Source organism: Halichoerus grypus, chromosome X (assembly GCF_964656455.1).
Source record: "Halichoerus grypus chromosome X, mHalGry1.hap1.1, whole genome shotgun sequence".
Taxonomy (NCBI): Eukaryota; Metazoa; Chordata; class Mammalia; order Carnivora; family Phocidae; genus Halichoerus; species Halichoerus grypus.
In genome coordinates, this window is record NC_135727.1 from 109,203,302 (window position 1) to 109,215,579 (window position 12,278).

Below are 12,278 nucleotides of genomic sequence, written 5' to 3' on the forward strand. Positions count from 1 at the left end.
TGTTCCCTCTCTAGCTGTGTCTCTTTCTGTCAAATAAATAAATAAAATCTTAAAAAAAACAAAAACAAAAACAAAATAGGTTATAAGTCTAAATGTAAAATGCAAAACTATGCAACTTCTAGACGAAAACACATGCAACTTCTAGATGAAAATCTGACTTTGGGTGTGATAATGAGTTTTAGACACAGTGCCAAAATCACAATCGATAAAAGAAAAATGATAGGTTGGACTTTATTGGAAAGTTTTGCTCTGTGAAAAACACTCTTAAGCGAATGAAAAAACAAGCTGTGAATATTTGTATATCACATGTCTAATAAATGACTTGTGTACAAAGAACTCTTAAACTAAACAATAATAAAACAAGCAACCAGTAGTGGTTTGAATGGTGTTTCTAAAAAGATATATCCGTTTCCTAGTCTCTGGAACCTGTGAATGTGGTATTATTTGGAAAAAGTCTTTGCAAATGTAATTAAGGATCTCAGTATGTGATCAACCTGCATTTATCTTTCTCAGGGAGAAGTGAGACAAAACCATTCAGAGAGAAAGGCCACGTGAAGACAGGTGTGGAGGCAGAGATTGAAGCTATGCATTTACAAGCCAAGGAACACCAAGAATTGCTGGATAGCTACGGGGAGGTAGGAGAAAGGCATGGAATGTATTCTCCCTCAGAGCCTCTAGAAGGAACCAACCCTTCTGACAGCTTGATTTCAGACTCTGGCCTCCATAACTGTGAGGAAATAAATGTCTTTTCTCACAAGCCACCCAGTTTTATTACAGTTGCCCTAAGAAAATAATACACAACCCTATTTCTAAACTGGGGAAAAGATCTGAACAAAAATATATCAAGGAATATATAGAGATAGCAAACAAGCATATGAAAGGGTGCACAACATAATTTGGCATTAAGGAAATGCAGGGTAAAACAGCAAGTACACACCTATTAGAAAGGCTCAAATATCAATTACTAGCAAGGATGCGATTGGATCTCTCACATATTGATGTTGAGAATGGAAAATGGTGCAGCCATTTTGGAAACAGTTTAGCAGTTTTTTTTATAAAGATAAACATAGTCTTGGGGCTCCTGGGTGGCGCAGTCAGTTAAGGGTCAGACTCTTGGTTTCAGCTCAGGTCATGATCTCGAGGCCCTGAAATCCAGCACCAGGTTGGGCTCCCGCACTTAGCGTGGACTCTGCTTGAGATTCTCTCTCCCTCTCCCTTTGCCCCTCCTGCTCATGTGCACATGCACACTCTCTCTCTCTAAAATAAATAAACAAATCTTTTAAAAAAGGTAAATGTAGTTTAATTATATGATCCAGAAATTGCCCTCCTAGTTGTTTCTCCAACTGATTTAAAAACATCTCAACACAAATAACTGCACATAAATGCTTACAGCAGCATTATTAATAATCACCAAAAACCAAGCCGTCTTTGATATGTGAATGAATAAATAATCTGTGGCATATACATATAGTGGAATACTATTCAGCAGTAAAAAGTAATAAATTATCAATTAATGAGATAACATGGATGAATCTTAAATGCATGTTGCTAAGCAAAAGAAGCCAGTCCACAGATATTACATACTGTTTGATTCCATTTATATGATATTATGAAAAAGATAAAACTAAAGAGACAAAAACAGATCAGTAGTTTCTAGGGTTTTCTTTGCAGGAGGGAGAGAGTGGTTGAAAAATTGAAACACAGGGGATTTTTTAGGATGGTGAAACTATCCTGTATGATATTCTAATGATGAATGTGTGACACCTTTCATTTTTCAAATCTCATAGACTGTTAGAGCACAAAGAGTGAACCTTAATGTATGCAAATAAAAATCAGTTAAGAGATCTAGGTATCCCAGGATGGAATGCAGACTGTAACCAAATAATTCTAGTGGTATTACAAATGTGTGAAGTAATATCAATGAAGAGGATGGGGGAAGAGAGGTGCTGACATAAGTAACTTTGAAAATGAGTGGATGATGTATGACTAGAGAAAAAGGAACTGTATATAGATACTGTATTCCAGTTAATAAAGTTCTTTCTCAGAAAGGTATGGGTTAATAATCTAAAATCAATAAACTTGTATACTGGGATTAAATAAATAAGTATATGAATGGTGGATAGTTGGAGCCAATTTTCTCGGAGGTAAGCAAAGGGGGAAGCCTAGAATGAATCATGTGATACTAGATTAGAGTTTGGAGACATCAGTATGACTCATGTTTAGCTTAATATAGGTACAGATGGACAAATATAGAAATAATTATAAATATATGTGCATACATGGGCTAGTATACAGACATTTTCCAAGCTCTATCTTCTGAGAGGGCTTAGAAGCAATAAAATTCTAGTAGTAATGGAATAATTTGAACAGGAAAATAAATAACCTAATACTGGCTTATGACCTAAGTATAAAATAAATATCCATGAATCCATGCTGCTATAAATAAGTGACTGAATGAATAAATAAATCTGGGATAATAGACAAATTGTATGTATAGAATAATTCCAAAAATTTATGTAGCTACTCTACCCTCAAGGAGATAGAGCACAACTCCCCACTCCTTAAGTGTAGGCTGAGCACCGTGACTTTTTTTCCGAAGAGTACTGTATTGAAAGTAAGGGGAAAGAGTAACTTTACAGTAGAAAAACTTGACAAATACCACCTGGGTAGCTGATCAAGGTGATATCATCAGTTAAGTCATGTTTATGGTATGTGCCCTTGATAGAATGTAATGAAAATAGTACCTTACTCATGAGGCCTTCCTTCCAAGAAGCCATAGTGACAGTCTACTCTTGAGAAAAACATCAAACACATCCCAGTTGAGGGACAGTACAAAATACCTTCCCAAAACTGTCAAGGTCATAAAAAATAAGGAAAGTGACAATCTGTCACCGCCTAAAGGAGCCTAGGAGAAATGATGACTAAATGCAATGTGGTATTATGGATAGGATCTTGGGCCGAAAAAAGACATTAGGGAAAAAATAAAAGAAATCTGAATGAAGTATGGACTTCAGTTGATAATAATGTATAGAGATATTGGTTCATTAGTTGTGACAAATGTATCATATTAATGTAAGAGATTAACAATGGGGGAGAGTGAGCACTAGGCATAAAGGAACTCTGTACTATCTTTGCAACTTTTCTATAAATAGAAAACTATTTTAATTTTAATAGAATTCACTCGGAGTTCTTGTGTTTACTTCTATTAGGGCCTGGGCCTCTTCCCTCTGCTGGCTTGAGGTCAATACTCTGGTCTAAAACTCTCAGCAGCCAGAAACCCACAGGGAGAATTTAGAGGTGCTAAATCAGGTGGTCCCTCCCTGGGTCTACCAGGGCTGAAAGCAGAGTTGGTACTCTGTGGGATACCCTTCAAATCTGGGGTGGGTGGTCCCCTCAAACATCACTCAGGGTCTTTACCTTACCTCCTGGCAGGGCCTGAGCTTCTCCTCCATCTGCTGACCTGACTCCTCTGCACTCAGAACAAAGCCTTCACTATTCTGAGACATCAGAGGCAGAGAGGTGAAGGGAAGCCAATTCCTGAGATCCCTGTATATGGCCTGTCAGGGCTGACAGCAAGGGATGGGGCTCTAAGCTGGTCCCTCTGTTTTGCAGAAGAAAATATCCTCAGTCCTCATTCAGATTTCTAAACTTGACTCCTAGACAGACCTGGGACTCCCTTTTCTGCTGAACCAAGTTGGCTAGCCTTAGATGAAAGCCAAATCCCCACCCCCCTATGTTTCCACCCCTAACCCCAATCTCAGGAGGGTGCAGTGAAGCAGTGCCTGTGCTTAACAACTATAACCAGTGTTCCCAAGGCAGACAGCAGAGTCAAGGCTCTGTGTGGGGCAGTCTGTTCTCTGGTGGGCATTTCCTCCAGACTTTCCTCCTGCTTCTCACCTTTACTTCTGTTCAGGCCTGGGATCCTTCTCTCTCATGGCCTGAAATTGACACTCTGGTCCAATAACATCACCTTTCATTGAAAGGTAATAATATTTACTACAGATTATGTGAAAATGTTGAGAATAGCTGATACAGAATTTAATATTTTTAATTCAGTTGAGCCAGAGTTATTACAGTAATAAAGAGCTTTAAACACTACATATCACCATCAACTCCAGTCAATTTAACAAGGAACTGCATCTCCATCCCTTCTATAAAACATTTACACACCTGGGTTCAGCCCTCTACCCCAGAAAGTATATGGTGGCATATTGCTATGCAGGAAACAAGGGAGGCAGTCTAAGTTGGCTTAGCATCTAGATCATTTTTTAATGATCTAGCCTCAACTTCAGTGCAGGAAGGGTGCTGTACGCAGGAGAAGAAATAGCCTTCTCCATCAGGCATCAGGACAGCTCTTAGCCCTGGTATACTGGAAAGGATGCACGGAACCATGAAAGTAAGGAAGAGGTATAGGCTTCCCAAAATTCATTAATATTATCAGTGGGTGATGAATGGGAGCTAGCTATAGCATGACAGCAGGCAGGAGGGATTCTAAGGCAGGGAGCGGTATCAGGTATGCCTCTTGTTCTTTCATCCAAAAGATCTGCCCACTCAGATTGCTGTGCAACTTTAGGCTGGTAATAATGATTCATAGATATTCCAAGCCTTTTCCTGGAAGTTGTCCAGGACTCTCCAAGATTCCACATGCTTTCTCTTTCTGGTCCCCTTTCCATTATATGCTGAGCTGTAAATTCACAACCTGGACTGCCAGCCTGCCCTGGGCTATCTGGGTTTTGTTTAGTATGTGGTCTCTCTCATGGGCTCCAGAAATTTCTTTACCCTTCAGACCTCCTGATACTCCTCACTAGCTGACAGCATCCTTTCTAGACAATTTTCTGAGACCTAGTCATTCTGACCAAATCCTTGCTTCTTATAATTAATGGAAAAAATCTTATTGACAGAATTTTAAAACACTTACCCACAGATATCCCAGTACTCAAGATACCTTACAAAAAAAAAAAAATCGTGCTTGCTATGGATGGGGAATTAATTAACAAAGAATTATTTTTTGAAATACATAATTGGAAAACATGGAAATTCCAAATAAAATAACAGTGAGAATATATTTTGACACAAAAGATTGATCAGCATTTAAAATTGATTAGAATGCCTGTGAGAGTTTAGGATATTTACATGCATTAATATGTGAGAATATAAATTGGTACAGAATTATTGAAACAGAGTATTAGCAATACTCATAAAAATTTGCAGTTATCACACGAAGTACTTCCACTTTAACCTAATGTTCACTTCTTTGTCTTTCCTATAAGAAAACATCCACATTTGCCCAATAATTTGTATTTAATAATGTTGATATCAGTTTTATTAGTTACAGCAACAAATGGAAAACAACTTATGTGTCCATCAGGAGGAGACTGATTAAATTAATTATGGCATACCATATGTACACCATTATCCAGGTACATTAAAAAAACCCTCACATTGTATTTTTCTAGTACATCTATGTAAGAAAAAGCCCAGACTATATTTTAAAATAATATATACAACATTTTAAAATTGTGGTTACTTCTGAGGAGAGCTGAATTTTGGAAGATGAAGTAAGGATTGGACTTACTGATTTATCTATATTTTTAGAATTTCTTTAGCATCAAGAGTATGTGCACTATTTTGTAATTAGTATATTTAAGAAAGGCTAACAATAAAAAAAGTAGCTGCGTGTTACTCAGATGAAGTAACTGCTAATGAATGTAATGGAAGAAGCTTGAAATCTGAATGACTTAACACTACGAAAGTTTACTTCTCATACACATAAGGCCTGTTGGGTTGGCAGGATCTTTCCTGTCTGGTGACCCAGGGATAGAGTCTGCTTACACGGTGTGGATCAACATCTCAACACAGGATCTCCTTGATTCTGCTGAATGGGGCAGAAAGCATAGAAGTGGCATAATGACTCTCAAATGCCTTGGTCTGCAGATGACAACCATTGTTTCTGTTCATATTTCGGTGGCAAGGGTAGTCACAAAACCTTTTCTAATACAAGTGCATTTGACAATATAGTATATCCCATGAGCCCAGGAAGAAGAGCAAGACAGGATGTGGAAGAGCACTTACAGTGTCTCTATAAACAGTTACAGAGTAGGTCATCAGTAGAGTACAACACTTAGAATTTGTATGACAAAAGCCCTCTTCATTCTTGGAGAAGTTTCCCAGAAGGCCAAAATTGCCTTGCAACACTCCACATCTTTCTAAGTGCCTACTATGTGACAGGTGTTCAAATACAGGATCACACCATTTTTCTAAAGGACACTGGAAATCTCAGCAGGGAGGAATCATCCTTCTTCACTCTATAGCACCTTCCTGCCCTGACATTTTCAATAACCTCTACAGTCTCAATACACTGAGAATTTTCTTCTTCCTTTTGCTGCATGGTCAAAATCACAACTTTTGAGTTTCTGCTATACACCACTTGATGAACATGACTGAACACTTGTACAGGCATCTTTGGGCACACTGAAAACCAGGATTTTTCCCTGCAGCAGATACAGACAAGAGTCAGGAAAATGATGGCCAGTTAGTTTTTCTTTTCTTATCAAAGCTGGCATGTCTGCTGGGGAGACATTTCCACCTTGGTGATAGACTGAATAAATTGCTCCATGAAGATACCCCTACCCTTATCCCTGAAACCTATGAATTTGTTTTTACACTTTGTAGATGTAGTGAGGTTATGAAAACAACTTTAAAATAAGGAGATTACACTGCATTATCAGAGTGGGCCCAATTTAATGACATGAGCCCTTATAAGCAGAGAACTTTCTCTGGCTGGATGCAGCAGAGTTGGGGGGGGGGGGCAGTTAGAGAGATTCCAAAGGTGAGAAGGATACAATGTTTTATTGCTGACTCAAAGTAGATGGGCTCAGGACTGGAGAGAGGCCTGGAGGAACACTGTCAGCTCCAGCTGACAGTCAGCAAAACAAAACAAAACAAAACAAAAACCAAAAGAAAGAAAACAGGGCCTCAGTATTATTACCACAAAGAACTGGACCTGCCAACAACCTGAATGATCTTGGAAGGAGATTCTTCCCAGAAATCATGATGAGAGGCCTGCCTCTCTGAAAGCTTGACTCGGGGCTGCAAAAATCCAAGCACAGAATCTTGCAAAGCCTTCCCAGCCTTCATACGTACAGAAATATAGATAATAACTACTGTGATAATAAACATGTGCTGTTGTAAACCAGTAAATTTGTGGTAATTTGTTACAGCAGCCATAGAAAACTACTATAACTTCTGAAAAACTACAGGGTCTGTTAACATTCAGTCTGTGTTGATGGTTGCTACACAGTGATATCCCGTCCTTTCTCATCTACCATGTAGGAGGGAGGCTTTGGTTTTTGACCACACAGTTAAGCTCACTCATCAGTGTGTGGATTTAGTGGCCGGTCTCAAATAATTCATCAGCTTTAATTCTCCTTTATTTATAATTTTATCTTCTTCCTACTACCTCCTCTCTAACTTCATGAATATATATTTTCTCCAGGATATTATAGCCACTATATTCTGTGTGTCAGATTAGAGTCTACCTATCAGCAGATTTGGTTAAAAAAACAAAACAAAACAAAACAGACTTCTGTGAATGTGGTGGAGGTATCCAGGGTGGGGGGTGGAGGTGAGGAGGTGTCTAAACCTGTCAGAATTACACAGAAGGGCAATTGCTGTCAGAGGGGGGCCAGGGGGAGGGATGGGAGCTGCAGGGAGTTGCAATGTTCTAAGTCAGGGGAGGGCGGGGGATAGTGGCTCTCTGTGCCACCAGGGGCAGGGGCAGCCTCCAGAGGAGGACACACAGGGGAGCTGGCCAATGGGCCAGGTCCCAGTTTGGTCATGAGGGCCACTGGGAAAGTCCCAGGGGAGGGAGCTGTCATGCAGGAAAGTGCCAGGACTGCGCACAAGTGCTGGGACCAGGGCAGCGCCAGCTCTCAAGGGACCCTGGGGCGAGGGGCAGGAGGATCCTAGGAAAATGAACCCAAGGACAATCCCCAACTTGTCCTTGATTTTCATTTACACCTTCCTTCTTTAGGCCTGCATTTAGTACTTCAGCCACAGGGTCCTTCTTTCATTGCTTGAGAGCCATCATGGAATAGTGAGAAGAGAAAGTAATTAAGAGACATGAGTTTGACGTCATGCTGGGAGGAGTGAAACAGTGTGGGCTCCAGAGGAATTCAGGCCAGGAATTCTCAGGCCTGTCTTTTCTGAAACATGTGAAGTCATGAAAATTTCAGAGATATGTGTGCTTCAGGTTTCTCATCTGCAAAATAAGCTTGATGTAGTCAGCTTGCTCTCTGGCTCAATGAAACCTTGTGAAGTCAAACTGTTGGAATGTTAAGTAATTTATGTAAGGTACCTGGTACAGTGAATGGCTTTTTTGGATCTTTGATAATTAGCAGTTATTAGTGTTAAAATTCTGACATCAAATACTACCAAGTTCCTATCTTAGAATTTTAAAATATATTTTTATCCTGGAGATGTCAGAGAATATCCATAGCAATACATAGCTCTAGTCCATAGCACACCAAATCAGCCAAAATACTTACTACTGAGTAAAAGTAAGTTTCCTGCTAAGGAACATTTTGAGGATTTTTATTGTGAGTTGGGATAATCTTCCCCAGCTGGGTGCATAGAACATTCATAGAAAATGTGTGAAGGACTGCCTGGTTCACTCCCATCAAAACATCTCTCTCTTGCTTTGAGTTTGCCAATTTACACTCAAGATAACCTAATATAAATATCCTATTAACAGAGTGAGCTCTCTTTGACAGTGCAAGTCAAAGATTGCCAGCCAAGTGGCTTCTGAGCATCACAGGTTAAGGCATTATTAATTACTCTTATTTCTCAGAGACTCCCTGGAGACAATGTACATAAAATACCTAGTTTGTGCACTGTGTTCACCTGCACTAAGCAAGAGCACAGGACATCTTTCATTTCTGCCCCATTTCTGGTTAATTCACGGTCTTAAAAAGTAATTGTTAGAAATAGCTTTCCATTCCAAACTTTATTTTTTTTTAAGATTTTATTTATTGGAGAGAGAGAGTGAGGGAGAGAGAGAGAGAAAGAGCAGAGGGTAGAGGAGCAAAGGAAGAGGGAGAAGCAGGCTCCCTGCTGAGCAGGGAACCCGATGTGGGGATCGATCCCAGGATCCTGGGATCATAACTTGAGCCACAAAGGCAGACACTTAACTGACTGAGCCACCCAGGCGCCCCCATTCCAGGCTTTAGCCTCTTAACTCTGGACACAGCTTCTGAGGGTCTGGCCCCCGCACACGACTCCCACAGCCTCATCTGATCCACCACCCAGCTTCAGGTAAAACTGACTCACACCAAACGACTTGCAGTTTCCCAAGGCCTCAGACTCACTGGCCTCAGGGCGCTTACACTTGACTTCTCACATCTGGATCCTCCCATGTCCTCTCCTTCTTTTGACTTGTTCTTAGGTCTTAGGGTGTATCCCATCCTCTTTCCTACTCGACAGCTGTTTCTACACTCTAAAATTCTATGGGCACAGTGGGCGGGTCTTGTTTATCCTGACACTCCCAGTACTAGCAGGAAGCCTCCCAAAGAGCAGATGCTGAAGGAATGTCTGCGAAATAAATGAGACAGTGTGCAAGAGGTCTAATTTATTATGCTATAATTAATTCTACATTCTTAAATAATCTATATGTATATGTATACAGGCAATATCATTTAGTTTAAAATAAAGGGGAAAAGAAAATGCAATATTTAGCCATCTTTTACTTTTTTCTCTATTTCTTGACTCCAAGTATTTTACTGCTGAATTCTTTTACATTTCCAAGGAAATGACTAATCCACTGACATGTTATCATGTTCCAAATCAGTAAATAAGATTAGGAATTTCCCAATTTGGATTACAAAATAGCTATTTCTTACTCCTAAATCTCATATACAGCACAAATTTGAAAATGTCATTCATAAACTTGGATTTTTGAAGCTAATAAACCTTCTATCAAAAGGAAAAACAATTAAAAATTAACATATATAATAGGAACATAAACGTGTTATACACTGTTGTCTCTACCCCACCCTGACTTCCACTAATGAGATCATGGACTTTTTAAACTAATAAACTTTCTATCAAAAGGGTTTTTCCTTCTGAAAAATTTCAAATTTTGAAAATGAAAAATTCATCTAGGTTAACACATAGAATAGGAACATAAACATGTTATACACTCTGTTGTCTCTACCCCACCCTGACCTTCCACTAATGAGAACATGGATTTTTTTTTTTTTTAACAACAAAATGAAGAATCTGCCTCAGACTTTACTAGGGGTGGGAGGAGCTGCTAGCCCTGGCCCTGGAACGTGCACTGGCCATGGCCCTGGAGCGTGCACTGGCCTTGGCAGCAATAAGAGCCCTGGCTGCAGCTCTGGCTTGGGCTCGCTCTTCCTCATCCCTCAAAGCCTCTTCATAATAGAATGGGAAGGCAGTGGGGACGGTATCATGGATCTTGGCCAAAAATTCAAGAACTCTCATCTTGCTGGTCTCAGCATGGGCTCTGGGACCCCACAGGAACTCATAGCGTGGAGGATCACTGTTGACCACCTGCCTGTACTCCAGGTAATTTTCTTTCACCAAATCTCTGGTGATGAGCTTCCTGGGCTCTCCATAGATGAAGTGCATCCTTCCAGGGTATAACCCCATCATATTCAGCACTTCCCAGACTTGCTCCTCAGTGGCACAGTTGCCCTTTGTGAAGATCACTCCCAGGACAGTCATCAGCAGACCCGTCTCAGGCACATTACTATCACTACTCAGCTTCCCATCATAGCTTGGTTCCAGTTTGTTGACTAGCACATAGATGTGCCTATTGGGATCCACTTCCTTTATGTCAAGGCCAAAGACCAGCTCCAAGTGCTCAGAGGCTTTCCCGAGGATCACGTGGAAGTAATTCCTGTAGATCTGAATTACATTTCTCAGCATACCTGCCTTGGTAATGGGCTCTTTCGTTTGATATTTGTACAGCAGGTAGTACACCAATATAAACACCTTCTCCCCTAGAGGGCTTCTATTGAAGGGCTCAGTGGCTGTTGGGTTCTGGGAGGATCTTGGCATTTCCTGTACTTCATTGGTGCCTTCATTTGATCTCCTGTATGACACGGCTGCCATACTGGTGGTGAATGTGGCTGTCCGAGGACCCTGGGGATTGCAAATGATTCAGCAGGTGAGCTCTAAGGAAATGTCCTCAAAATGAGGGGAGGAAGAGGAGTGCAATTGAGCAGTGGTTTGAATACTTACCAGATCCTGTGACCCTTCTCTGGCCTGGCGACGTTTCTCACGGGCCCGGAGCTTACTCTTCTGACCCCGAGGCATGATGACTCTGTTCAGGTGCGGCAGAGATGTGGACAGGTGAACCAGTGACCTGGAGGAAAGAGGATAAGATGGTGTGTGTCCCTTCATAGGGGGATGCCGCCTTGGCTTTATTGATGGCTATCTCTGTAGGTTTTCCTGTGTGCACTGCTCAAGGAATCCACAATGTTCATGTTCTCTTCTCAGCCTGTGAAAGTAACTAGAGTTCACCTTAAACTGCTACCTGCCAGATCTGCCTGGGGCTTTCTGGGGTGACAGCAAGGCCTAGAATATTCAGGCTCTATGGTGCCCCTCTGGGGTGAGTGTGTTTCTCTCACTTCACTTTCAGGGCTGTCATCTTGGCTTCTGGCAGCTTCCGGGATCTCTTTACTGTTTTCATGCTGACCTCATTTCAATATTTCATCTCCCTTTGATTCCAGAGGAGAAATTGAGGGAGACTTCAACTGACCATATCTTCCCAAGGATGACAATAAGGGAAGAGCTCAGAAGGACTCTCCCCATCCTGGGATAATTAGGTCCTTACTCCTCACTCAGGGTCCTCACCTCATCTTCTGGTAGGGCTTGGTACTCTTCCCTCTCCTGGTGTGAGACTTATCTTTTTAAGACAAGGCCCTTATATTTTAAAAAATTACTGAGGAGGTCATTAGGGAGCCCTTACCCTGATATATCTGTCTGATACCCTGAGGGCTTACAGCATGGTTAGTACTCTGTGCAGGCCTGCTTTGATATGAAGTCAGTGGTTTTCTCAGAACTTAGTCAAGGTCTTTCTCATTACTCTTGTTAGAACCTGTAACTCCTCTATCTGCTGGTCTAAGGCTGATGCTCCAGTCCAATGCCCTCACCTCTCTAAGTTCTCACAAGGAGAATTCAATGGATGCTTCATCTGGCAATTCCTGCCCAGGACCTGTCAGAAATCTGTGGGACCCCTTACCTTTTGCGGTAGG

General features: G+C 41.0%; 1 protein-coding gene across 1 annotated transcript; it reads right to left on the reverse strand.

Moving 5' to 3' along the window:
• Positions 1-10,290: 10,290 nt before the first annotated feature.
• Positions 10,291-11,337, reverse strand: LOC118532376 (melanoma-associated antigen B10-like). The gene is given in 1 exon segment (XM_036086949.2): positions 10,291-11,337. A coding segment is annotated over 1 exon segment (1,047 nt).
• Positions 11,338-12,278: the final 941 nt, after the last annotated feature.